Genomic DNA, 27,376 nt, shown 5'->3' on the forward strand with positions numbered 1-27,376 from the left:
TTTTGCTTCTATGATTGTCACTAATATACATATTACCAAAACACTGTGAAGTATTAGCGGGAAAATTAATTTTGAAGTACCCCAAAGCTGTACAAATGGAAAATAATAATTTGAAAGAAAAATATCTTGACCTTTTAAAAAAAATAGGAGGAGCTTTTAGTGTTGAGAAAGTATTTGTTGATACAATTACCCATCAGCAGTCCACAGAAATGAACAAATAGTGACTTTAGTATTCACAAAATAAGATTAACTGCAACTGATCATTATATATAAGCCACCAATGAAATGAAAGTTCTCATCCTGATGCGACTTTTGTCTAATGTATCTATCTTATACTTTCATTCTGCTTTAATAACTTACCCGCAGTTTTTAAATTTTTAAGTTAAAAACATCTGTCTGAAATTGTTTTAATATTTAAGTAAGAGTCAAACTAGACGTCATGGTCATCTATTTTTAAACAATATCCTTAGAACTGAAAAAAAGATCTTTTTTTTAATAAAAAGGATCCATGGATCATGTTCTACATCTGGATCCATAGAAGGAATTGATTTATTCCCACTCTCCCATTATTCCATCTTTGAGGACAATTTTTATACCCTCATTCTGTACCCACATTTTCAATTCACTTCTCTCCCACAAAAAAATAAAGCAGTTACAAGCAATTAAATGAACTTCTAAAAAGCAAGGTATTTTGCTTAAGTTTCACCCTGCTTGAAAACTTAATTCTCTACAATTAATCAGAAAATTATTAGCAACAGTTCAATATTTATGAATATTATGAATAGTCCCTAGACTGGAGAGAAATGTATACCAATGTGTCCATATATTTTATATCATATTTTGCATTGTTATAATAAGTTATTGACTTATACCAGGTTTAAGGGACTAAGGTAGTATTGAATAATAGCTCTGTGATTCATGTTTATTGTATATGCCTAAGGTTCATTCACCCCAACAATTTAGTCAATAACCAATTTTTATATATTTCCTTCAAAATTCCAAACTAACAATCTCTGCTTTTTTTTAAAAAAATATTTTAGAAACAGACTAACATTTCTCATAGAAATCAATATGGGTGTGATCTATTAACCTAAAATTTGAAGCACTGTAGTGCAGACATATTAAAAATATTGATTTCACAAGCTACTGAAGTTTTGATTGACTTTAATGTTTGTAAGCAGCAATAACAGAATTTCAATGAGTGAAACAAAGTTTTGATTAAAATTATAGATCTTTTTAAAAATTGACTGGTTTACTATTACTATTTAAAGTATATTAGATACATGGTCTGTCACAGAGCAGTAGTAAGTACATATCTTACAAATATCTCAATCCATTGCATTATATATAATCAACTTTCAATATTATAACATTTCTTTACGAGTTCTAATGAAGTCAAAATTTCATTCTTGTCTTGCTTGTTTGTTATGCGTCTTTGACTTTCATTTCAGAAATGTAAATGATTTGATCCCATCACTAGGCCTAAAACTCAACTCAAGAAAATTTGTTTATATTTTCCAACTAATCCCACATATTTTAAGGAATTTTATATGTTCTGTTTCATGTCTATTCTTTGTAAAATTATAAATCCAACAAAAATGGCATGCAAGGCAACTTTTTGTGCAATAGACTGGTATTTACAGTGAATAATTTTTTTAAAAAAAAATAATTATTTTTATTTTCTTCTTACATTGAAAATAATAGCATAAAGGTCTAAAAACTGATCTACTTCAACAGTCCTTAGTATAGATTTATAGCCAAAGATTTAAACCTTCACTGAAGCCAAAAAGACCCTTTAAATATTCTTAGAATGATAAATTTAGAATTCTTTCTAGAAGGATCGCCTTGATAGCCTCTTACTGAAGAATTATGAATAGCCTAATGAATTGTTTAAAGCTCAAGGGCTTGAGCTTCTTTTGAATTGCAGTCTCTTTCATTAGATTCATGATTATTTTTGTAAGCAAAGACAGGCCTATTGCCCAAAATAAAATGATAAACCACCACTTCTAACGAAACCGATTTCATGTGCCTTAATGATTTGCCTAATATCTTGGGCAATGATACTTCATCCATTAGCCTTTAGTGGTGAATTACAAATAGTCACTTATACCCAGCCTACAACAGCTAGATCACATAACAGAAACCCGGAGACTAGACATGCAGCAAATCTAAACACTGACTGTTGGTACGTTTGGTAAGTTTTCATTTATTTATTCTTTGTCCAGTGCAACATGCATCACATTTGCCATTTTTTCCTACACTCTAATGCAGGGGTGTCAAACTCAAGGCCCGGGGGCCAGATCCAGCCCACAGGATGCTTAGATCCAGTCCACGGGGCGCCCTGGAAACAGCGAAGGACCAGCCCACAGTGCCTCTGCCAGCAAAAACGGAGCTCGGGAGGGACACAGGCGGCCCACCCGAGCTCTTTTTTCACTGGCAGATAGTTGCAGGAAGTCGTTGCAACAAAAACGGAACTGGGGAGCCTATTTTTGCTGGTAGAGCACTTGGGCCACCACAGGTGTCCCCAACATGAGTCAGTTGAACTGGCCATGCCCACCCTGGCCACATCCATCCTGCCCCCCCCAAGGTCAAACACAACCCTGATGCAGCCCTCAGTGAAATCGAGTTTGACACCCCTGCTCTAATGGAGCAAACAAGCCAGGCTTTTTGTAAATGAATAAAGAGACATAAGCGTGACATCATCAATGTTGATTTCCAAAAACCAATGAAGCTTTAAAGTAGATATTCTTGAATTTTAGAGAGGAACTGCATTGAACACTTAAACATTTTAATACTCACATGGCTTATATTGGGAAAGGGTATTTCATTACAGGTTATTAATGCCAAAGTAATATTTATGTTATTATCAAATGTTTTATTAATATGCATGGTTAACTATCTGTTCTCCCTGAATTTCATTTTGCTTTTTTACTCTATCTTTGATAACCGTTGCTATGTCCACTATTGAAATAAACTTGACAAATACCATTAGATCAGAAATTTTGCATATTTTTTAAAAATTAGTTTCAGAAGTGATTTATGAAAATGAGATTCAGTAAAATAATGAATAAAGACTAAATCAGAAGACATATTCCAACTGCATTATTAATAAATTAGATTTGAATTGTTTATAAATAATACAACAATAACTCCATCAAAGTTTTAGAGGCCAAAATCAGCAAATAATTTCTACAATTGACAATATTTATATTTATTGAACTGAACATTAAAAGGAATAAAAAATAATCAAGTTTCAAATAATCTCCTCATTTACCATTTTATAGAAAAATACTCTTTCATTAGAAGCTTGTTTAACATTGTTAATTGGAAGTATCATAAAATTTAAATTTGTTTTTCAGGTTTTCTCTTTACAGTGTTAATTTAATAATAGATCTTTCACAAAAACAATCACATGCCACATACCTAAGACAGTACTATTATAAATTGCAGAAGAGGATGGCATATGCACTAATAAATTCCAGAATTGCATTTAATTGGATAAATGGCCTAGATATTAATATATAGAATACTTATTCCAATCTGATGGACCAATGTATCTCAAAATGTAACCTATAACTTATATATAACTTCTTGAATTCCTCATACCTTACAAAATTGACTACATATTTCCATTATCTGTGTACTACAGTATTATGTGCTCCATTTATATATTTTTACTACTGTAATCTCTGCAATCTATTCCATAAGCTAAATAAATTTCTGAATATTTTTTGCTTTTAAAAAAATTACAGAACCTCAATGATTTCATTGCCAAAAAACAGATTTATTTATTTCACTAATTAAGATTCTTCCTTTCATTTGGAACAAAGACTATCTAAGGTAATAAATAAAATAAAAAGATAGACAAAAATATAATAATAAATATAAATTCAGAAATAAAACTCCATGGATACGGTACAATATAACACCAAAAATATCAATAAAACAGCAGCATACTAATATATATTAATTTGATGCAAGTTTATTTTTCAAGCCAACCAAAGTAGCCAACTAAGCATTCCTTGAATGTGAGTATAAAAGACTTGTGGGGTATTACTGAGACTCACCAACTTAGCTGATGAAGCAACGCCTCTGATACTTATCTTAAAAAACAAGTAGTTCTGTGAATACATATAATTCTTCAAAATGCTTGGCCTCAAATCACTAATCATTTTACATGTTTCATGTTTTGAGTGGGTTCTGGAACTGTCCTGGCACTTTATACAACTAGTACATGCAAGCTATTACTCCAATAAGCACGCAAACCACTGTATTTTTTAACAGTTGAAATTCCTTAAGTATCTTCAAAGATCCATATAGAATACCTTCCAAAATTTTAATCTAAATATAACTATGATAACTATGATAACACCCAAATCTAATTTTTTTTCTTGAATGAATATACTAAAGTGGAAAAATATGTCCCACCTGTCCTTTTACAGGCAATAATGAGTCAAAAGAATGTCCAAGGTACAAATGTCACCTTTTTTGTAGAGTGTAACTACATTCAGAACTGACTGCACCTGCCTATCCAGATTATTTAGTGTTTCTGCCTGCAGCATCTCTTTGCTGTTTGGCTTAAGCCATGACTTCTCTGCACCATCAGTCTCCATACATTATTTAAAACTTGCTCAGCTTCTTAGAAATGCAGTCAACAGGCCTGCATATACTTCAAAATATATGTTGGAAGACTGGATAGTGTTTGATATATATCTACTGGTATGCAAGTTGGCATTTTATCTCAGGGGTGAAATCTAAAATTTGTTACTCCGGTTCTGTGGGCGTGGCTTGGTGGGGGGGGTAATGTGACTGGGTGGGCGTGGCCAATTTTTTTTTTTTTACTTTTAAAACCATGTTTTCTACAACCTCTTTGGCTAAGAGATTGTAAAAAAATGCTTTCAAAAGGCTCTGACGATCCCAGCTGAGTTCCCTGATCGGCAGAGGCTTTTTAAAAAAGTCTTTGCCGATCAGAATTCAGCTGGGATCGTCAGAGCATTTAAAAGAAAAAAACCCTTTTTTTCTTTTAAATGCTCTGACAATCCAAGCTGAGTTTCCTGAAAGCCTCTGCCGATCAGGGAACTCAGCTGGGATCGTAAGAGCATTTAAAAGAAAAAAGGGTTTTTTTTCTTTTAAATGCCTTTGACGAGCCATGCGATCATCAAAGGTTTTTTTGTTTTTTTACTTTTAAAAGCATTTTTTCGGCCGAAGTTGTAGAAAAAATGCTTTTAAAAGTAAAAAAAAAAGCCTCTGATGATTGTGCGGCTCAGCTGGGCATGGGTGGGGTGGGGCGGCGGGGATTTTTGCTACCGGTTCTCCGAACCACCCGCCTCCATCACTACAGGATCGGGCGATCCGGTCCGAACCGGGAGCATTTCACCCCTGTTTGTCTCCAAAATACAATGCAAATTGATCACCTTCAAATAGACCTAAATGCCATTTCAAGTAGAGTCTTACAATTTGAAATAGCTCCAGTGGGTTATAATATGTGGACGCACACAAAAAGGAACAAGAAATAACAGAATAACAAGAATAAGAAATAACAGAATAACAGATTAATCCATTAATCCTTACTTACAAGTCTTCCACTACTTACCCTCATGTAATTAACACAGTTGTTCCATTTCCTTCAGTCTTTAGAATACTGAGAATATGGTATAGGGCTACTACACAGGTAGTATCTGCGTTATAACCATTCATTCAGCAGCTGTTCAAAGTTAAGGTGACGCTGAAAAATGCTATTAATGACAGGACCTTTTGGTTTTGGCTATTGCAGTGTGCCCATAGTCAAGTAACTGTGTTGACATTGTAGCAAGCTACAGTCATGTGATTTCCAACATTTCCTGCTGGCTTCCCAGAAGCAAAGTCAATGATCATGTGAGATTATCTTGCATGATTCTTGTTTAATAAAGCAGCCAGGACAGCCATAACTGCTAATGAATGCAATCATTTGACATTGTATTTTATGACCAGATTGCTTAGTGATGATAATTCCAGTCCCAATTGCCACCATAACCTGGGGACCACTTGTACTGTTTATAAACATTTTGAAAGCCATTCATTTTAATCATCCTTATGGTGATCTCTTCTGGACTTGGCAAGACCAACCTGGGGATGAGATTGTTGGATTACTGATGCATTGAGCTATAAAATGCTATTGGTAAACACTATGTCCATAATGATTTGGTAGTGGTGATAGATGAATGGGCAGACCTAACATATATTAGTGAGATGTGGCTAAGCAAAGTCAGCAATATTACTTTGAATTCTATCTAGCAGGCTTTTTGGTCCTGTATATACCTCAAGGTCAGAACTAGGAAGGGCTGTAATATCAATTTATTGGGAGACCTTATCTGTGACAGGGTTCCTGAGTGGCAGGTTGTGAGTGCTTAGGTATTAAGTTGGACCACAGAAAAAAGCTAGGTATACTGGTTACCCTTCTGTCCAGCAGGGCTCTTCCATGGGCTTCTGGACTTGGTTGCTGGATTGGTGATGCAGATTCCTTGTCTTTTGGTTTTTGGGACTTCAACCTCTATTTTACAGATGCTGCGTCAATTTTGGTCTGGGATTGAGTCTTTTCTAACTCAATTCTTGACCATCCCTATGCCTCCAGTCTTCCCTAGGGGGAGATAATTCTCTGAACCTAGATGATGGTTAATGTTTTATTTCAGTAAGAGGTAATTTTGGTAGCTGTGAAGGAAGCTGTGGTACATACTCTCCTTGAGGTCCACTTTGGATCCAAAGATATTGGACAACTATTGCTCAATCTCAGTCAACTAAAGAGTGCCACAAATTAATTATTTCAACTGTCTTCAATCAGGGTTCAGATTCAGAAATGGAATGTAGACAGTACAGATTTTAGTAGATGACAGACAGTACATGCATCCTAATCTTTTTAAGGTCTGTTCAGTCTTTGATATTTTGACTCTGGTATCCTTCTGGATACTTGCAGAAGTTGGGGAGTAAGGGCACTGGGTTGCAATGGTTCTGTCCTTCCTTGGTTGGTGGTTCCAGTCAGTGCTGGTGGGATAAGAGATCATTCCAATGGCTACTCCCGCATGGGGTGCTACAAGGATCAATTATCTTCACGTATTTGGACATTTACCTGAAATCACAGGGACATTTGGAGTTCACTAACATTGATATATCATACTCAGCTGCATATTATTATCCCAAGCCAGACTGGTAATGCTGTTGTAATCCTGTCAGTGCTTAGAGGTTGTAAAAATCTGTATGGAAGAGAACAGGCTTAAATTGAATCCTGGTAAGATGAAATTATTTGTCTATTAGGTTTCCTTGTTACAGTGATTTATTGGGATGGGATGGCATTACTCCTGAAGAGCAAGTGCACAGCTCCTACTAAAACTGCAGGTAGAGGTATGGCTGCTGGGGAGAAGGAGGGCTTTCACCAACTTCACAGGATAAATTTCTACCGCAGGGTTATTTCTACTGCACAACTCCCAACGACTGGTAAGATCCCACAGAGTTGGTCTCCTCCGGGTCCTGTCAGCTAAACAATGCCGAATGGCAGGCCCGCGGGGGAGGGCCTTCTCTGCGGCTGCCCCAGCTCTCTGGAACCAGTTACCTTCTGAAGTCCGGACCATCCCCATCCTATTGGCCTTCCAAAAAGTGGTGAAGACCTGGCATTTCCGGCAGGCCTGGGGCCGTTGATCTCGCTCTTGCGATCCGGCGAGATCCGGCCATGAATGGTGTGAATGAGTTTTAATGTTTTTAATGTTTAAATGTTTTTTATAATGATTTTAAATGCATTGTGAGCCGCCCTGAGTCTTCGGAGAGGGGCGGCATACAAATTGAATGAATGAATAAATAAATAAATAAATAAATAAATAAATAAATAAATAAAACTTGCTGCAGCCCTACTAGGAGACGGCAAAACAAAACTGCATTTTTTTTCATTGAAACTGGCCTGGCCAGTTCAATCTACTTCAGATAAATTATTAGTAATTCTCTATTTTAGGGAGATGAGGGCCCAAGTCCCAATGACTGCACTGTTCTTTGGGACAGCCCCCTAATGGAACCTAACTGTCTTCTGACAACAGAGCCCTTTTGGAAGACATTTGGCTTTTATTCCACCTTTGGTTTGGTTGATTTAATTTTGTTATGTTTTTTACTTGTAAACACTGAGAGTCCTTAGGGATTCAGCAGTCTATAAACACAAAATAACAACAATAATTTAATATAAATAATAAAAAGCCACAGTATCAAGGAATAAATAGTAATATTTTATTTTAGGATTCTCAAGCCTTTTAGATTTGAGGCATGCATTTAGAATAATTTAGAATAACAGAGTTGGAAGGGACCTTGGAGGTCTTCTAGTCCAACTCCCTGCTTAGGCAGGAAACCCTACACCACTTCAGACAAATCTCTTCTTAAAAACTTCCAGTGTTGGAGAATTCACAACTTCTGGAGGCAAATTATTCCACTGGTTAATTGTTCTATCTGTCAGGAAATTTCTTCATAGTTCTATGTTGCTTCTCTTCTTGATTAGTTTCCATCCATTACTTCTTGCCCTACCCTCAGGTGCTTTGGAGAATAGCTTGACTCCCTCTTCTTTGTGACGGCCCCTGAGATATTGGAACACTGCTATCATGTCTCCCCTTGTCCTTCTTTTCATTAAACTAGACATACACAGTTCCTGCAACAGTTCTTCATACGTTTTAGCCTCCAGTCCCCTAATCATTTTTGTTGCTCATCTCTACACTCTTTCTAGAGTCTCCACATCTTTTTTACATCGTGGCAACCAAAACTGGATGCAATATTCCAAGTGTGGCCTTACCAAGGCATTATAAAGTGGTATTAACAGTTCACGTGATCTTGATTCTATCCCTCTGTTTATGCAGCCTAGAACTGTGTTGGGTTTTTTGGCAGCTGCTGCACACTGCTGGCTCATATTTAAATGGTCCATTAGGACTCCAAGATCCCTCTCACAGTTACTACTATTGAGCAAGGTACCACATATATTGTACCTGTGCATTTTGTTTTTCTTGCCTAAATGTAGAACCTCACCATTGAATTTCATTTTGTTAGATAGCGCCTAATGTTCAAGTCTGTCAAGATTCTTCTATATCTTAAGCCTATGTTCTAGAGTATTGGCTATTCCTGCCAGCTTGGTGACATCTGCAAATTTGATGAGTTCCCCATCTATCCTCTTGTCCAAGTCATTGATGAAGATGTTGAAGAATACTGGGCCTAAAACAGAGCTTTGGAGTACTCCACTGCATACTTCCCTCCATGCAGAACTATGTGAATCTGAATCAGGACCAAAATACTGTGAATATAATAGTTGAAATCATGTTACATTTAATTGTACATTAAAAAGTGGAATTATCTAGCTATTATACATAAAAGCAGCTTCCAAGTAACATTTGGTTGCGTAAATTCCAGAGTAAACTCAACATCAAAGGCATAAAACGTCTGGTAATTAAAAACAACTACTCACAGTGTAAAGCAAAGCTTTGTGATATTAAAGCAGGTGGCTCTGACATCTGCAGTTACAAGTCAATTGAGAGTTTAAGTTCTATCAAGAATTACTACTTTCAAGCATGGCTGGTGATTTTGGACAGCAGCACTTATGAAACCTTCAATCAGACTGTTCTATCACCACATATTTTCTAAAGCATCCCTGCTGTCAAAATTTGCAGGAATTTAGAGAATCTAACCTTTAAGAAAGGTTAAAAATGTTGAAGATTGCTTCTGAGCAATTCTGTTGAATATTTTTGTTTCAAATAATAAAAATAATTGTTACAATGCATTGTTGGCCCACAATGCAAATAATCTTTATGGTTATTTGCTGAACAACAATTGTATAAAATGAGCCTAAATTATGAATCTTACCATATGAATGATATGAGATTGATTGCAAATGTGAACATGCCAAGAAACAACCATACTGAATCCAATGAGATTTATAATTAAGGAACAACCTAAGTATACTGTTAAAAATAAAACATTTATACTGTATAAGATTTCAGATTTGAAAAGTAGCCTATTTTTTAGGATGACATGCCATTGGGAGGATCTCTAACTTCTCCATATCAGAATGACAAAGATATAGAAAATTATTGGGAAAATAATACTAATAAATATGAAATTATATTTGATCTAAATATCTGTAAATACACCTTTTAAAAAAATGTTTCGAGGCTTGTAGGGAAGGTATATTTGTTTCTGGATTTATCCTCTGAACTTTGAAGATGCAGGACATACCCAAAATAAAACATTTTCCTCAACTCATGTTTGTAATTTTCTTTATTCACTGGCTTGATAAATGAAAAAGACAGCCATCAATGGAACTATGTGTATAAGAGTTGCCTGGCATTTTTAAACCTTTATTTCTTGTCTGTTTTATAGGGGAAAAAAAAAAAAGAAGTGGCAGGTCTAGAAAAAAAAATTAGTTTAGCTTTTCCTGAACAGCTTATACCAAAACCACTTAGATTTAAGTATGGTTACTATTTTGGAGGACTGCTTGGAAGTCCTTTAAAAAAGTTAAGTTTTGACTTGCCTATGCTCATTTGATAGAGAAAAATTATTTTTCCCACCATAGCTTTTAAAAAGCTTTTTAAAAGTCTTTCTTTTAAAAAATATTTCTTTAAACACTCAATAAAGAAATTGTAGACATAAAAAACAACATTAAGTACAAGAAATATCAAAAAGCAGAAAACATCATCATTACTTCTAATGTATCACTGAAGAGTTGAACTCAAGGGTTTGCTTATCACTAGCTTGGACTGTGGACTCATCCATACTTAGCTTCAAAAACCCGTTAATACCACTAGTCACTCGACTGAGTACTGGACTGCAAAGGAGATGTCTGCTAATTTGGTTGTTGGCAGACATTTTATAAAGCCATCCATTTCATACTTGAAATAATAGAGTCTGTTGTAAAAATGTCTTCCAACCATAGAGGGCAAAAATAGATTTCTCATTGAAGCCTACTACTTATAGGAGATATCTCATCTCTTCAGCTTGACATGGTTCTCCTTGCACACCTCTGGCTTTAAAGCAGTAGAATCCTAAATGAAATGCTTTATGATTATCTCCCTCTTTCTATTATTATGCTGTTCATGACTTCAGAAAGAACAAGAAGTGGGAAGGAGGAATTGTAAAATTGGGGTGGTTGAGGTAGGATAGCTCTTACTGGCTGATATGTTCAGCTACTGGTTGGCTAGGCTGATCTGGAATTATGTTCCTACTAAGCATAACATTAATGAATCCCAAACAAAGCTAAATATATTTCTATTATTACATGGAATTGACAAATGGCAACAAAGCATTCTGAATAGACACTATGCATGGGACATACTGGAGTGGAGCAAGCCTAGGTTGTGGAATACTTGACATAACGTAACATCCACTCACCTTATCATGTGTTCTTGAGATCAGTGAAATTTTAATGTTACAACAGGAATGTGTATGGGGTGTCCCATGGCTGATTATCATAGTGAATAAAATTTTATCAACTAAGTAATTGATACATTGCTCTGACTGTTAGGTAATTCTCCTATAAGAAATAACAGCATTAATTTTTTTATTAAGTTCTATGAAAAATAACCTGTACACAAAGAGGTAGTGAAAATGATATCCTATGGTCTATTGTAAAAAACCCACATTTGAACTTACACCTCAAGAAGTGTGGAAAACAGAAAAATATGATCATAAAAGCCAGTCTAACACAATCTACTAAAAAAGAAAAATAAGAAATCCAAGAAGAAACCACTACAGTTGCACAAAGAGCTCTCTGATAGACTGAAAGACATAGACTGAAAGGATAAGTACAAAAAATGGAAAGAGGGACACATAACTAAGGCAGAATATCAGCAGCTAGCCCAAATCTGCAAAAATGAAGTCAGGAAAGCAAAGACTCAGAATAAACAAAAACTTGCAACAAAAGTTAAAGATAATAATAAAAAAGTTTCTTTCAAGATATAAATAACAAAAAAAAAAAAGTCAAGGAAACAGTCGGTCTACTAAAGAGAAAAGATGGCAAGGAAGTAACAGGCAGTACAGAGAAACCAGAGCTGCTTAACCCATTATTCTTCTTCACACAAAAAGAAACTGTAGCCCAATCAACCAAAGAAAAACTAGAAATAAAGATTAAAATAAGCAAGAAAATGGTAAGAGAACACTGTCTGATCTTGATGAATATAAATCACTGGGACTTGACAGATTACATCCCAAAGTTCTGAAGGAGCTGGCAGATGTTATCTCAGAACCATTGCACCGTATTTTTCAAAAAATGTTCCTGGAGCATTGGGGAACTGCCAAAGGGTTGGAAAAGTCTTTAGTTATATTAGTCTACTTGGGATAGGAAGACCTCACAAATATAACTCATGCCCTCATAATTGCATATCTGTATTACTATAATACAGTCCATATGAAGCTGATCTTGAAGAACACCCAGAAATTCAGTTACTACAAAATATGGTGATTCGTTTATTTGCTGACACTCATCACCAAAAACATTACACCTTTATTCAAATTATACAATTCAAGTTGCTACTTATTACCTCTAAATCTCTACATGGTTTGACACGGAAATTCTTGTAGGAACACCATTTTTATTTGTAGAAATTACTAATAAACCGCTTAGAGAAGGGTGAAACGCTGTTATTAAGACTGGGTTATGTTTTGTCTCTCAACTATTTTATCTCCTTGTCAAAGACAAAGAAAGGTCTTGGTTTTATTGGAACACCTGTGATAAAACACACAGTCCAAGTCCAAATTTATAAGGGGCAGATTTGTTAGGCAGAAAAGTTTGTTAATGCTATATGGTTCTGTATGTTTACATATTAAGGTATCCAAAGGCACTGAAAGAAATAGGAGAGAATCTAGGAGAGAAATAGGAGAGGCCTAGAGGAAGGAGGGATGTGTAAAGGATGACCTCAGGAGTTCTGGGAGTAGGTCCTAAAGGGTTAGGGTTAGATCAGGGGTGTCAAATTTGATTTAATTGAGGGCCACATCAGGGTTGTGTTTGACCTCGGGGGGCTGGGGGACGTGGCTGGGGTGGACGTGACCAGGGCGGGTGTGGCCAGCTCAACACTAAGAGCCTTGATGGTACAGTGGTCTAAGCACCCTGTTATTAACACAGCTGCCTGCAATTACTGCTGGTTCGAATCTCTCCAAGGCTCAAGGTTAACTCAGTCTTCCATCCTTTCTAAGGTAGGTGAAATGAGGACCCAGTTTGTGGGGACAATAAGCTGACTTTGTATAAAATATACAAAAGTATGAAGGCTATTGCTTAACGCATTGTAAGCCGCCCTGAGTCTCCGGAGAAGGGCGGCATATAAATCAAATAAAAAAAAAATCATTTGTTGAGGCTCTGTTTTCGGCCACAACAGTCTCCTGAAGCCCTCTGCCAGCAAAAATGGAGCTCGGGGAGGCCGTGTGTGGCTCGCCCAGGCTCTGTTTTCACTGGCAGAGGCACAGCGGGCCAGACCTTCATTGTTTCCAGGGCGGCCTTGTGGGCCAGATCTAAGCGCCTTGAGTTTGACACTCCTGGGTTAGATAATGGAGAAAAATAACTAATTTAAGAAAGACAAACTGAGTAGCAGATCAGAGAAGAATGATCCAGCAACTGGCATTTCAAAAACCTTTGGATAAAATGATTTTTCCTTCTTCCTTACCTCCTCTTTAACTTAAAAAAAAGAGCAGGAAGCAAAAGTAAAAGCAAAGTTATCTGAAGAAGGATATGGCATAGATCCATTTTTTAAGTTTAGCAATTATATAGACAGGAGAATAATTGAAACAATTAAAGAAGTTCAAGGAAGTTCTGTAAATAAGTTTATATTAGACTGTTAAGCTATGTTTGTACTTAAAACAAGACAACTTTAAGAGAAAGATAACCATATGTATTGGAAGGATAAGCATAAATTATTTACTTTACTTGAATTGCAGTAATAAACATCATTTTAATTGGAAGAAGAACATTGTATGTACGTCTGGATCAGTACTTGTCTCTTTGCCCCCAACATCTCTTTCCACAAGATACATATTATAGAAGTTAATAACTGCTGCTTTTCTGTGAAATTGCCTAAATACTGGAAAAGCCTGAGCTTGAAAGGATAGTGACCTTCAGGAAACTATTAAAAATGAAGGAATTATAGTGATTTATGATGCCAAGAATTATGTAATTGTAACTGTGTTTTTAATGATTTATGGTTATTTATTTTAATTTGTTCCATGGATATTTCATTTTTGTTTTGGTTATTGTGAACTATCAGGAATTTGGGGATGAAGTATTGTAGGTTAAAAAAATTCAAATAAACAAAGAAATAAAAACAGAAACTCTAATTTATTAGCCTAGGTACTTAGTTCAGGAATCTTAATCTGATAACATTAAGATATAGGGCATACCTCTGCCACTAACTTGAAATTCTCAGATGATTTCACTTAATATAGATCTTTAAAGGTATGTGAAAGTGGAAGCTTGAGGAATCTACATTTCAAATGTTAAGGAGTAGCAGCATTTAAATATGAGTTCTGCAACAGCATTGTTGAATATTTTTGGAACAATTTTTAAAAAATTTATGCAATTATAGAAATCGATTAATATAGTGGTGATATTTATTAAAAATAATACCATGTTAATTAAAAAAAACAGCATTATTCCCAGTTTAAAACACAAGAAACATCTTTTTTTGAAAAAATCTTTCATGAACCTTACTGATTCAGCTATCATATTGTGTATACAATTTATTGTAGAGAATTGTATTATAAACATTTTGCTTTTATAATCAGACAGCCCAAGGAAAAAATCTTACTTTTGAAAAGGAGGAAAGAAAATCTTTTTTAAAAGGATACATACCTGACATACACCTTTTTAGATCTAACAATAATTCGTTCTAATTTGTGAACAAGAAAAAAAAAGATATTTTTTAAGATGAACTTATTATATTTATTCATCCCAACTGCTCATTTGAAACAGTTAACTAGCAGACAGCAAGTATTCAGTACTTCAAATTTCCTTTATTGCTTCGGGCCTCCATTCTGTGTGCAAGATTAGGATGTGAAATCCTCTAAATGAAGTAGGAGTGGTCATGACCAATAGGTCAACACAGAATTGGCCTACTTCTGCCTTCTAAAGTCAGTGATGGGGAACTAAGTGTGGCCAAACAAGGAGCTTAGTTGGACTCTGCCCAAGAGGCTCAAAATTGCTGACTGTTGCCACATTCTTTCAATTTTAATAAAAGGCCTGGCTTAAACACTTGCTAGAGTGCCAGCTGCATTTACTAACTAAAAAAAGAATACAAGTGAAGCAAAGACATTTACTTAACATATGATCACTTCTTTCATTAGTAATTTTCTCTTCATTGCAACAAACGGCTGTAAATGGATTAATGGCACAGTTCCAGAAAGCATGTCACAGATCTCTTCCGACTATATAAACTGCTCTATAAAACATACCAAAAGAAGCTCATTTGTTCCTAACTTTCTATTAAAGTATCTTTTACAAGACAAATTTCCTATCAAGAGTAGCATACCATTTCAACACATCTACGGTAATCATAAAAAAAACCTCATAAAAGGATGTACTACTATTAAATGCTGAATATCACTACAATAAAATATTTTTGGTACATTTTAACTTTTCTGTTGCATAAAAAGAATAAAGCCATTTGTCCATTAATATACATAAATAAATGTACTACAATAATAAATATGAGAGATCAAGTCAAAAATGTTTTATTAGTGTAGCTACTTTAGTCAGGATGGCCTCAACTCAAACTCTACAACCCTTAAATTGCCTGGTCCTATGCTGATCATAAAGATACTTGATTCTTCCTTTGACAAACTTAACAATAAGCAATGCTTCTCGTGAATATCCATACATAGCCATCAAGAAAGTACTCTTTCTTCAACTTAAAAAAGTTTTTCAAAAGTTTTGAAATATAAATGTATTAAATTTAACTAATGCAATAAGTAGGTAAAATCTGCCTAATGAATATGGAAATTCAACATTATCAGGAAATCAGGTGCATAAGATCTCAAACAACCATTTTCTGCTAAGGGGGCTCTTCCTGCAGAGTGCCTTGTCTTCAAAGGCCAGGTTGGCCGTCTCTCTGGTAATATTTAGGAAGGTTGTGAAGACCTGACTATTTCAAAAATCTTTTGCCAATTTGAAGGAATTAAATGATGTTAGTCCTAAATGTAAAAGATAGCACTATGAGTATAATGAGGTTGTAGTTATTGTGACGCTTTATTCATTATTATTATGTTTTTGATAATGATTATATTCCCTGGTTTTTGTAAGCCACTTAGAGTTGGTTAGATTGAAGTGGCATAAAAGTCACAGCAGTAAATAAATATATTTTTGGAAAAGATGTATGAAAGCGATTCAAGTTATTTAAAAACCAAAGCTTAATGTAATCTGTTGATAACTCTATCCAGAACACAAGATTCTGCTTCAGTTAACAAAGGGGGGGGGGGAAGGACATACATGCTTGAAAATAATTTAGTACTTTAGATGTCATACAAGCATTGTAACTCTTGCTGTTCATTACAGTGGATAGATACTGTGCTTCTGTGAGGTACAAATCAGTTCTTCTGAATCCTTTTGAAATATGCACACCTCTAAAAAGTAGCAACAAGTCAACAATGATTACTGTAATTATATTATAAGACTCATACAGAGTGGGTATAAGTTATTACTAAGACTGTGGAATTCATTCAACAGGGCTCTCTGGATTCTGCCCTGAAAAACCATAAAGCAGCTGCAGTTATGCAAAGGCTCATCACAGATACTTTAAAGTCCTCCAGAGGTTGTCTGGGCATGCGTGTACATGCAGAAATGATACTTCTCTGGAATAGGCTTTTGAAAATAAGTTATGGAAAATTGCTAGGAGTTATGTTATGACATATTTGAGATCATTCTATTTAAGAATGTACAGATAAGAACAACATTAAATCCCAATAGCGTTCAATTGCTTTTTCAAACTACTGATAGTTTCAACCATCCATCTGTCTCAAGAATTATTGTAAAAGATTGTGCTGCAAATATGTGTTCTATAAAGATCTAATAAAACACTATCAAAAGCAAATAGTTCATATCTTCTGAGGTCTAACTTGCAATAGATTGTTGCACTGACACTTATCATTGGATGGTTCCTTACGACAAGCAGAAGAAATTATATATGCAAATGTCATAATAGCATAGCCTTAATTCTAATTCTTCCTCCTCTTATTGCTTTCATGTCTTTTTTGAAGATTATATTAGTATTTTAAATAATATTGAATAGTACATTTTTTATCCTCTATGATAGGTAATAGATGGAGATAACTCAATAAAGCTGCTAAGATGAATTGTTGGCAGAGTGAAGTGGTAGATTTTAATAATAGCTGTAAGTGGTAAGTGGTTCTGAGCTTTGAAGTCTACATAGCTTTGATGTAGTACTCCCTTAGTTAATCACTAGATAGTCTTGAAAGAAAAGACTTCCCAAATAGTATATTAAGTGTTACTATTTGAAATGTCCTTGTATATTTTTTTCAACACAGATTTCTCCTTCTCCATTCTGATATTTTAAAAGAAGCCTCTAATACATAAATTATGAATAAATATAGGGCTAGATCTATGATATTCAAAGACATTCAAAAGCATATTATTAGTAGTAATAATATGAAAAGGGGTGATGCACAATGTTTTTTTTGCAGATGTACCTTATTCTGTGTTCTAAAAGGAAATAAGAAGAAAATGTCTCTGATGTGAAATAAAACATGAATGGGATGATATTTAACTTTCTACTTAAACTTTTTGTTCTGACAAAAAGTCTTAGAAGTAATAAAAAATAATTACAATTTACTTGTGAGACTATTTGTAACTTGGTAGTTTTTGTAATTTATATAAAGTTATTTGAATTAGCAAATGGAGCATTAACTTTTATTGTAGGCAAATTCAGCTCTACACAACTAAATTTGCTGAAGATAAGTAAACACGTTTGAAGTAACACAGCTTTATATTTTTCATAGTCTGTACTTCATTAGATTTTCTTCTACATAAATTTTAACTGTCACATGCAACTCAAACTGCACAGTTGTTAGTCCAGTTTTGGCAGACAAGAATGTTAAAGCGGTTAGCCCATAATGTTTTCTTTCCAGTGAAGAGATGATAATCTGTGCACAATTGTACATGAACTCTAAAATGAAGCTGCCACTCACCAAGTCCTATGCTTATGTAAACAGACAGGAATAAAGAATATGGCATGTGACTAGTAAATTATGAGAGAGCAACACCTCAAGGTTAGAGGTCCCTGAAGATTTCAACAAATCTCACCAGATATGGCAACAGATTAAGCAAAGAGACAGATTGCCCTCCAACCTTAACCTGTTAAGACCTTTGAAGTCTTACAGTGACCTCTATGCTGCTCTTTCATACTAGTTGTTAGTTACACTAATTACAGCCTAATAGTATACTGGTGCCAGACATTTTTTTTTCTAAAGCCAGCTAGTGAAAGAATATGAAAAAAACAGTATCTGCTCCAGCCAAATTGCAAGAGGCACATTACAAGCTTCTATCCCCAGTTTATAACAGATCTTGTACTTTTTATATATAAAAAGACAATTCAATAATAGCACTGTGAAGCTTTAAAATGTATATGTGCTTTAAATAATCTTTAAATCAGATCAAACTGATCTTACTGTAAAAATTCAGTTTTGAGATAGTCAGATAGATTGTTTTCTTAAAATGATGTTAACTTATACAATTACTGTATATCTGCTTAGAAATATGTCTGAGTTCAATGGAACTTTAAATAAATAAATACAGAATAGCACTGTAAAGGAATCTGTTGTTTCTTTTTTTAAAAAAGCAAATGTTTTAAATATTTGTCACCAATTTTGAGAATAACTTCTTTTATGTTAAACATCATAACTGTACGGGTTTAGATACAGAACAAGTGCATGCCAATAATTATTATGGGAAATAATATTATCGCATATTATAAAGATACATTGGATGTATCTATTTTTGTATTTATACAAGAATGCTTCTGTGAGTTTTTTTGCTACTTCCTTCTACTTCTAACCAAAACAACAAATCAAAGAGTCCTAGTGAGGTTTTGCAGTGTGATGGCTGCAATGAAGAGAAAACTCACTTTAAAATTGGTGGAAAAAGTTGAGTAAGAGCACTACCCATACTGAAGCCTCTCAAATCATCTCCCACAGGTTTTCTACTTTTAATATAATTTAATATAAAAATATTTTTTTAAATGTACAGTTAGAAAATAAATTAAATAAGGAATCCTTTAAAAGCATATTTAAAATAATATACCTCTTAAAACTCTATGAACACAGAGAAAACCACCAATATAATGACACCAGTGAACCAAAATGCCTTAAAATGGATTGTAGCAGCTTATATGGATCAACATAAAACATAACTTAACTGGGAAGGTACTTGGGGAACACTACATAAGTAATAACTGATGGATGTGGACTTCCATTACAGCACAACTCAGTTGATAAATACTTAAGAGAACAGGTGCTTTGCAAAATAACCAGGCCATAAGGCGTTCTATAAGGTTTATGCTGAGGCCTTACTGACACTCTAATATCCTGTAATAATATTATAATATTAGAGCCCATAAGGCTTAGGCATATACACAGAGTAGGAGTGATACTAAGTGCATGATAAAAATGCTCAAAAATTGAGCATACGTGTATATGAAAATGAAGATATCCTACGTTATTGGACAGAGAACACACAATTCAACATATGTTGTATCATATTTTTTCAGTTATGAACGTTATTTGTCACAAGAGAAGAATCAGATATCATAATTTTTAAAAAATGTTATACTATGAACTAGATTGCTACTGTTCTAGAAAATGAAAACAAAGTTCCTTTCTCTACTTTAACTAATATAAAAAGTGACTCAACTTTTTCTTGAATATCAATATCTTATAGGAAATTTTTCTACAAGTTTTAAAATTCACATTTATTCACTAATATATCTTCTTTATTTTATTATTAAATAATAGTCTGTAATATCAAGTTATTTAAATAACAGATAAATTTATAAATATATTCTCTGTCAATTAAAAACCCTTTCTAAATAGTGATACCTGAAATAATTATGGTTGCAATTCAAAAGCCTATTTTTATAATGACATAAATAGCAGTAACTCATTCATATTTACTCTTGAGCTTATTTTCTTAGATTTGCCCTCTGACATCCGGAGTCCTGGCCTTACTTTATATATTGCCTCCTTTTCCTTACAAGAGATTAATCCATTCATTAGTCAAGGCTTAGGCCTGCACATTAGAAAATATGGTACCATATTTATAGGAGGAATGAAATATTACAAAGTAGATTTAATATGGCTTGATCGTCTATGATGGATTTAATGTTTTTGCAATACAATGTGAAAAAGTTTGCGAAAACATTCCTTTCTATCCTGCACTGAGTCAAGGAAGGACTAGAAGTGGGTTCCTGCACTAGGCAGTAAGTTGGGCCACATGACCTCTGAGATCCCTTCCAATCCTTACATTCGATGTATTCTATGAATATATTTGTGTTAGAACTTGAAAAGTTCATATATTTTTTCAAAACCAACTTATTAAAAGTATGGTTGCCATAAAGTAAATTTAATATTTTTTTTATGTTTCTCATTTTTAAAATGCATCCTGAATATGCATCAGCACACTGCATATACCATTTAAGTTGGTGGAATGTGGCAATTACATAGCCTTTAGATTAAACAATCTAGGTCATATAATCTGATGTGAGCATGCACAAAATCACAAGCAAACAGCTATTTTGTCCAGTACCACAACAACAAAACACAGGTAGAAGCTGACTTTTCTGACAAAGGAGATTGACTTCTAGCCATTACATCACATTGGTGGAAGAGATACAAAAAGTTGAACCTTGATTTCGTTATAAATAGCACGTGCATTTAATACAATAGTAATTGTAATTGTAATTGTAGAATCCTTTGATATTAGTTTCATTAATTTTTCTATAATTAATTAATTTTCTATAAAAACCTTGGATGTTGTTCAGGTGTTTCCAATCAGTTTGCCAAGAGAATCATGGGAAGGGGCTGTTTAAGAGAGCAGAATGTAATATATAGATATAAATGAAGCTGGTTTGATTTTGTGGTGTATAGGAATATATTTTCATGTACAGAATTATATATGTGAGTTTAATTGTAAATTAAAATGTTAACGTGTATGTTAAAAAGTATGAAATAAAGTTATCAAGAGTGTTACGAGTATATTTTCAAACAGCAGTGAATGACAGTAATGGAGGAGTCATAGATAAATTATGGGAAAAATGATATTAAAGGTTATTTTTTTCATTATAAATGTAATTCATAAGTACATCCACAGAAAAATAAATCCAAGTAATTTAGGTAAACATTAATATACTTGGAACAGCTGATAATACAGGGTTAGAAAAATAATCTGTTTTGTAATCTGTTTTACAAAAGCCATCAAGCTTCTTATTTCACTTCAAATTCTGATGTATAATATGCGTTTATTTTCACAGAATTTTGTTTAATATTCTTAAAATGTGGAATTTCAGAAAGTCCACTTGGGCTTTTTAAGAAAGTTTCCCCAACTCACAGTAAAAAATGATTTCTTGCAGCTGAAGAGACACAAAGCTAATTCACACTTGCAGTTTACAAGTCCACTAATCCACAATCAGATGAAGTGTGAACTCAGCTGCTCAGGAATAATTGTCCCCTAATCCTTAGCAATTTGCACTTCATTAATGAAGTGAGAATTAATCCTTACTACTATCCTGATGAATTGCATGAAGGGGTTGCTCCAGTTCTGATGCCTCCATCCCAAATAATAGAGGTGGATCTAACAGGATAATTTTAGCCTTTGTTGTTATACATTTTCTTTGTGAAAGACAACATGCATTGTAGAGAACATATTTGACTCACAATGTTCTAGGTATCTCACAGCAATGGATAGCACTGATACAGAATATACAAATAGAAAAAAGTAGAAAAATTTAGTCATTAAGGATAAGCAATATACTTCCTGACAATGTGTTAAATATGCTCATTTCTCTCCAAGGAACTGATGGTGAGATAATACTCCATTAACAAATGAAAAGAAGTGCTAGTATCTGACTGCTCCATTCATATAGTCATATATTCAAGAACAGTGGTACAGGGACCAAATTCAGTGAGTTTAAGATAAGCAAAGCACTGAAGTAAACAAGGAACTTTCTAATCAATAAGTAAATGAGCTTTTACCAATATTTTGACGGACACCACAATTATTGTCATATGCAACTACTTCAATAGGCTTTATTGATGTTATATTATTCTTGTTTTTATTGTTACATTCTGATTTACTGTACTGTACACTAATATACACTATTTACAGAAGGGTGAAATTATTTTTAGAAATCAGTATAAATGACCAGCCAATTTGTAATTATTTTTTTCATTATTTTGAGCTTTTTTGAGCTTAAGTACAATTGTACTTATAAAAAATACATCTTCTCTATTTGCCTAAGTATAGGAGAGCAGAATGTTCTTAAGACTTTCTGATTTTGGCTAGAAAAAAATTTCAAACATCTATTCCATTAGACAGCAAAAGATTATATTTCTATATATCTTTGTTGCCATCTAAACTGCTTAAATATGGTCTGCTTTCTGAATGACAAATATGTTACACATTAGTCAAATTCTAGCAACAAAATATTCTATCTTTAACATTTAAGATTTTCTATTAATTTTCCTCCTGCATTGTATCCTCCTGCACAAAGGTGATATTAAGTTGGTTCAGACGGATTTGGGCGAACTGGTAGCGGCGACTGTGGGTGGCCCGCTCCCGCCCACCTACCCAGGCGTAAAGACGTTCTACTTAGCCATGTTTTTGAGGCTGGGATCATGTGTGGAAGGCACACGCATGAGCAAAGCGGATGTGCGGAAGGCTGGGTGTACGTGCGGAAGGCACACACGTGCGTGAAGTGAGCGTGCACGTGTGGGGCGAACCAGTGGTAATCATTTCTGAAACCCACCGCTGCTCCTGCATTATATCAAACATATTATATTTATCAGGATTTTTTATACAAATTCCTGCTTTATGCAATTTCAATTAAATTTTACTTACACATTTTCTTTACTTATGAATAGCCTTATGAATCAGATTAAATTTCAATTTATTTCTTGTAGTGGACAATCAAAAGCCTCCAAAGGATTTAGAAGCAGGATGATGCAGTTCAGTGATACCCAACTGAGTTAGCTACTAGGTTGTCAAAACTAATGAACCTGACTTCCATTAAATTAATCTCCTTTTAATGTTATCCAGGTTTGTAGTAATTATCACATCAGATTAATTATGCGCTATTTGAATATGTCTTTCTTTGGTTTACTCTAAAAGTCTTTGTGTCAGTCACTCTCTCTTACTCGAACTCACCTCACAGGGTTGTTGGAAATTAGGAGAAGAGGAATATCGGGTATGTTCGTTCCCTTGAGTTACTTATTATGAAAAGGTGGGGTATAAATAAATAACTGAGAAAGTTAAAGAATACCAATAAACTATATTTATGCTTTTTATTATCAATTATCAAAGCAGCAGTTAAGAAATGCCCCACAACTAGCACTTGTTTAAGGAACAATGAAGGCTTTGGAAAAAAATGTTCAGATATCATGATGTGTCTATGTCTATAGAGGTGAGAAATGTGCAGGCAATGGCTTTCCTTGTGATATTCCAATTAGAAAGAAAGAAAACAAATTGTCTGCATGGATCATAGACAAATTAACTTTAGCTGTCAGCTGAAGTACAAATGATCAGGCTCGAATTATGATATTTTGGACATTTTATGCAAATGCCCAGTTATTTTGAGAAGTCTACAATGTTGTGAAAGAGAAGCAGATGACCAGCAGAAAAGTGTATGGACTCAATTATAGCTGTGATCAGTGCACTGCTGGAAAACATGAAGGGCCAGGTTAGAGATAGATCATCCTGGGGAAGTCAATGTATGGGGTTACTAATTGTCAACATCAAGTTTATAGCACATAATCAGTCAGTCAAATCAATGCAAGCATTTACTGTACATACTTCAATCATATACCCTCTCATTCACTGTTTTTCTGTACCTTAAATCTCCAGCTCCGTTTCTTGCCCCAGCTCCTGCCAACCTTACAGTTTAAAAGCATTCAAATGCAAGTAGATAAATAGGTACCACTTTGGTGGGAAGGTAACAGTGTTCCATGTGTCTCCACGTATAGTCATGCTGAGAATATGACCATGGAAGTGCCTTTGGACAACACTGACTCCCTTGGCTAAGAAAGGGAGATGAACATTGCCCCCTAGAGTCAGGCATGACTGGACAGGGAAACCTTTACCTTTATCTTTACCTTAGATGTCAGGACACTGATTTGAATTGGTGACCCATTAAAATTCTAAAACATCAAAATGCTATTCAATAAACTAGTAATCTCCTGGTGGCAAGCAACTAGCTTATTTCAGGAACAGAGATTGCATACCTGCAGAAACACGTGGGCAATCAGGTAGCATGGACTCTACTGATGTATCCAGAGGTTCTGAACTTGATACCCAATTACAGCAATTCTGAAATTAAAGAGAACTTTGAATAATAAAATACCTTAGGTTTTTTTAACCATATTGTAGAAGCTTAATCATAGAGATTGTAATATCAGGACCAAAAAAATAAACTGGACTTGTATACTGAGGCTTGAGCTCATATAAGAGGAGAAGTAGCTATATATCTACAAATATTATTATATCTATGTATAAAACTTCAGGACCAAATTAAGAGCTTTTGTGTTTTGTAATTATATTAACATCTGAGGCAATTAAATCCACAAATATTTCCTCTTACCTGGCAATGAAATTACCATGGCAGTAGCATTAACAGGTATAAGAACTATCTGACAACTTTTTTCCCTTTCATAAATCCCCAGATCAGCTGCCTCAGGTGAATGGCCAATATGGGCAGCTATATATTGTTGATTAATAAAAAATAAATAAATGACACCTCACAAGGATTTAATATATTATACATGGAATTAATATGAGAGACAACTCAGGTGAGTAACATCTAAACGATGGAGAGTAATTATTTCATGTTATTCTCCATTGGATAGATCTCACTCAAATACTGTGTCCAGCTTGGGACATCACACTATTAAGGGAATGGTATACAAAATGGAAGAGGTAGAAAGTGGATGAACTTGGAAGGATGCCTTGGAAGATGAACTTGGAAGGATGCCTTGGAAGTTAAGTGGTGTCAAAAGAGATGGAAAGAATTGGAAATACTTTGTCCTTGAAAATAAATACTGAGGGAAGTCTACCATGCTTCAGATATCTTAACAGATGCATTAGTTCAAATAATCCATCCTAATTGGATATCTATCTTTTTCTGTACTTATGTAAAATTAATATGGTTAATCGGGCTAGAACTGACTCAAGTCTTAGATAAAATATAAGAGAGAAAGGTGAAATAGATTGTGGAAAATAAAATATGAATGATATTATGGATAATAAATCAGCATGAAATATCTTAATTTTACTAATCTATTAATTGCTTATTTCTTAATTAAGTTCTCTTTTACTTTTCAACTTCGGAATTTAAATATCATAGTGTTTTCTTCAAAGCTATTACAATTTACCTTTCATAAATACTGATGGTCAAAAAAATAATCCACCAATTTTTTGTTAAAATATGAAGACATTTGATTTCATTTTTCTACAATTAAATACTTATAATAAAACATGAGGAATAAGAAAGAACTAAATACATGCATCCCAGATAAGTAATGGCTGATTGGCCTAATACTAAAAAAACATGTATTGTATATTTTTAAAAGATTGCTGCCACAGTTGTGCATTAAGGAATCCATCCTAGAAAGATTCTTGATTGGTAGATCAAGTGTCTTAGTATAGCTTCTTAAGTCATTCTGTCTGGAACAAAATGTCAGCTGTGTTTAGGTGAGGAGAGAATTTCTAAAGTAGTCTCCATCAATAAAGTCACAGCCATGAGTTTGAAAAGATTTGTCAAGGCAATCTAACTGTTCTGGGACCAGACAGAGGAGGAAGAACATAAAGAAGAGGTGCTGCATGAGATTAGAAACTGTTCACAAGCATTGCATATTTTGTAAGAAATACTAGATCAGTAAAACGATTGAACTGTGCAAAAAAAAAAAAAAAAAAGCCAGGAAAGCATTTAAAAATATAACTGGCTAGTGTATTTGTTATCTTTTTACCTAATTGTGTGACGGTAATATTTCTGTATTTCATAAAGACTTTAAAATGCACATTTGCAGACCAGTTTTTAATTAACACCTGAAAGTGGAATTGGAATTTTTATAAGCTATTATACGTTTGACATAGATAAAATTAATATTTCTACTGATATAACATTACATCAGAGAATTTAAGAGAACACCAAAGATTTCAACAAAATTAACTTACTTATCCTATATACAATGAGCCATTGGCTATAAGAATTAAGTATGCAGACTGAAGATACGAAAATGGAAAATTTGTTTTATCAGTCATCACAATGTCTAACAAAATTTTAAAAATAGGACTTCTACTGGCATTAAAATATGTATGCTGTGATAAAGGTAGATAGGTGCAATGAAAAATTGCTATTGTTCACTATTCATTCTTTCAGTAACAGCAATTACCACTGCATGTACAAAGCAACAGAGAAAAAAATGAATTATTATTCAATCTCTCAATCTAAACCCAATATAGTAATAATATACCCCGATGGCATGATGTAGTTTAGAAACACATCTAAAATTCATGTAATATAACACTGTTTAGATGAGATTCTTTGAGTATCCCATCCATATTTTAATTCACTAGTTTCTGAAAATAAAAGCACAGGTAATGGATTGTCTTATTTAAATGTACTTCAGTAACAATTAGTTATTAGGTTAAAATGGGAGATGTAAATTTTAATGCTTTGCTCCTGATGGTATATATTCAATGTTCTGAATTTTCATAATATAATATTTCTTTTTCTCAGCAAGTTTTTCAACTTGAGTATTTTATTCAATTGCCAAAAAAAAGATAAACACAGAAAACTTTGTTATTGGTATTTACTAGAAATATAAAGAAAAATGTGAGATTTCTAATGAGTTGCATTTTCAGAGTAGCATTTCCATATTTAAGAGTTAGGAAGACATTTTAAAGAAATATTTATATCAACCAATTCCCAAATGAATATATGCTTATTTGTTTATTTACTAGAATGTGCCATTCCAATCACAAAAGACTCTTAGTGGCTTATATTTCTTTTTATCCAGTAATATTAAAATTAAACAATATACCAAACAAGTGAACTAATAGTAGCAAAACAATAAAGTTAGTGATCTATATGAAAGAAATACGTTGAAATGGTTTGGTTATGAGGAGAATGAA

General features: G+C 33.9%; 1 protein-coding gene across 7 annotated transcripts in view; it reads right to left on the bottom strand.

Moving 5' to 3' along the window:
- ARB2A (ARB2 cotranscriptional regulator A) overlaps positions 1-27,376 on the bottom strand; it is a 231,421-nt gene that overhangs the window by 62,574 nt on the left and 141,471 nt on the right. For 6 of the 7 annotated variants that reach the window (XM_087885890.1, XM_087885891.1, XM_060690615.2 and 3 more), the window contains exon 10: positions 24,469-24,553. In XM_087885890.1, coding sequence (XP_087742016.1) covers positions 24,469-24,553 — 85 coding nt within the window. Of the gene's footprint in view, positions 1-8,227; positions 9,287-24,468; positions 24,554-27,376 lie in introns of those variants that run through there. The other variant, XM_060690618.2, reaches the window with a different exon arrangement.

This window comes from Pantherophis guttatus, chromosome 2, assembly GCF_059756535.1.
Source record: "Pantherophis guttatus breed Tessera chromosome 2, ASM5975653v1, whole genome shotgun sequence".
Taxonomy (NCBI): Eukaryota; Metazoa; Chordata; class Lepidosauria; order Squamata; family Colubridae; genus Pantherophis; species Pantherophis guttatus.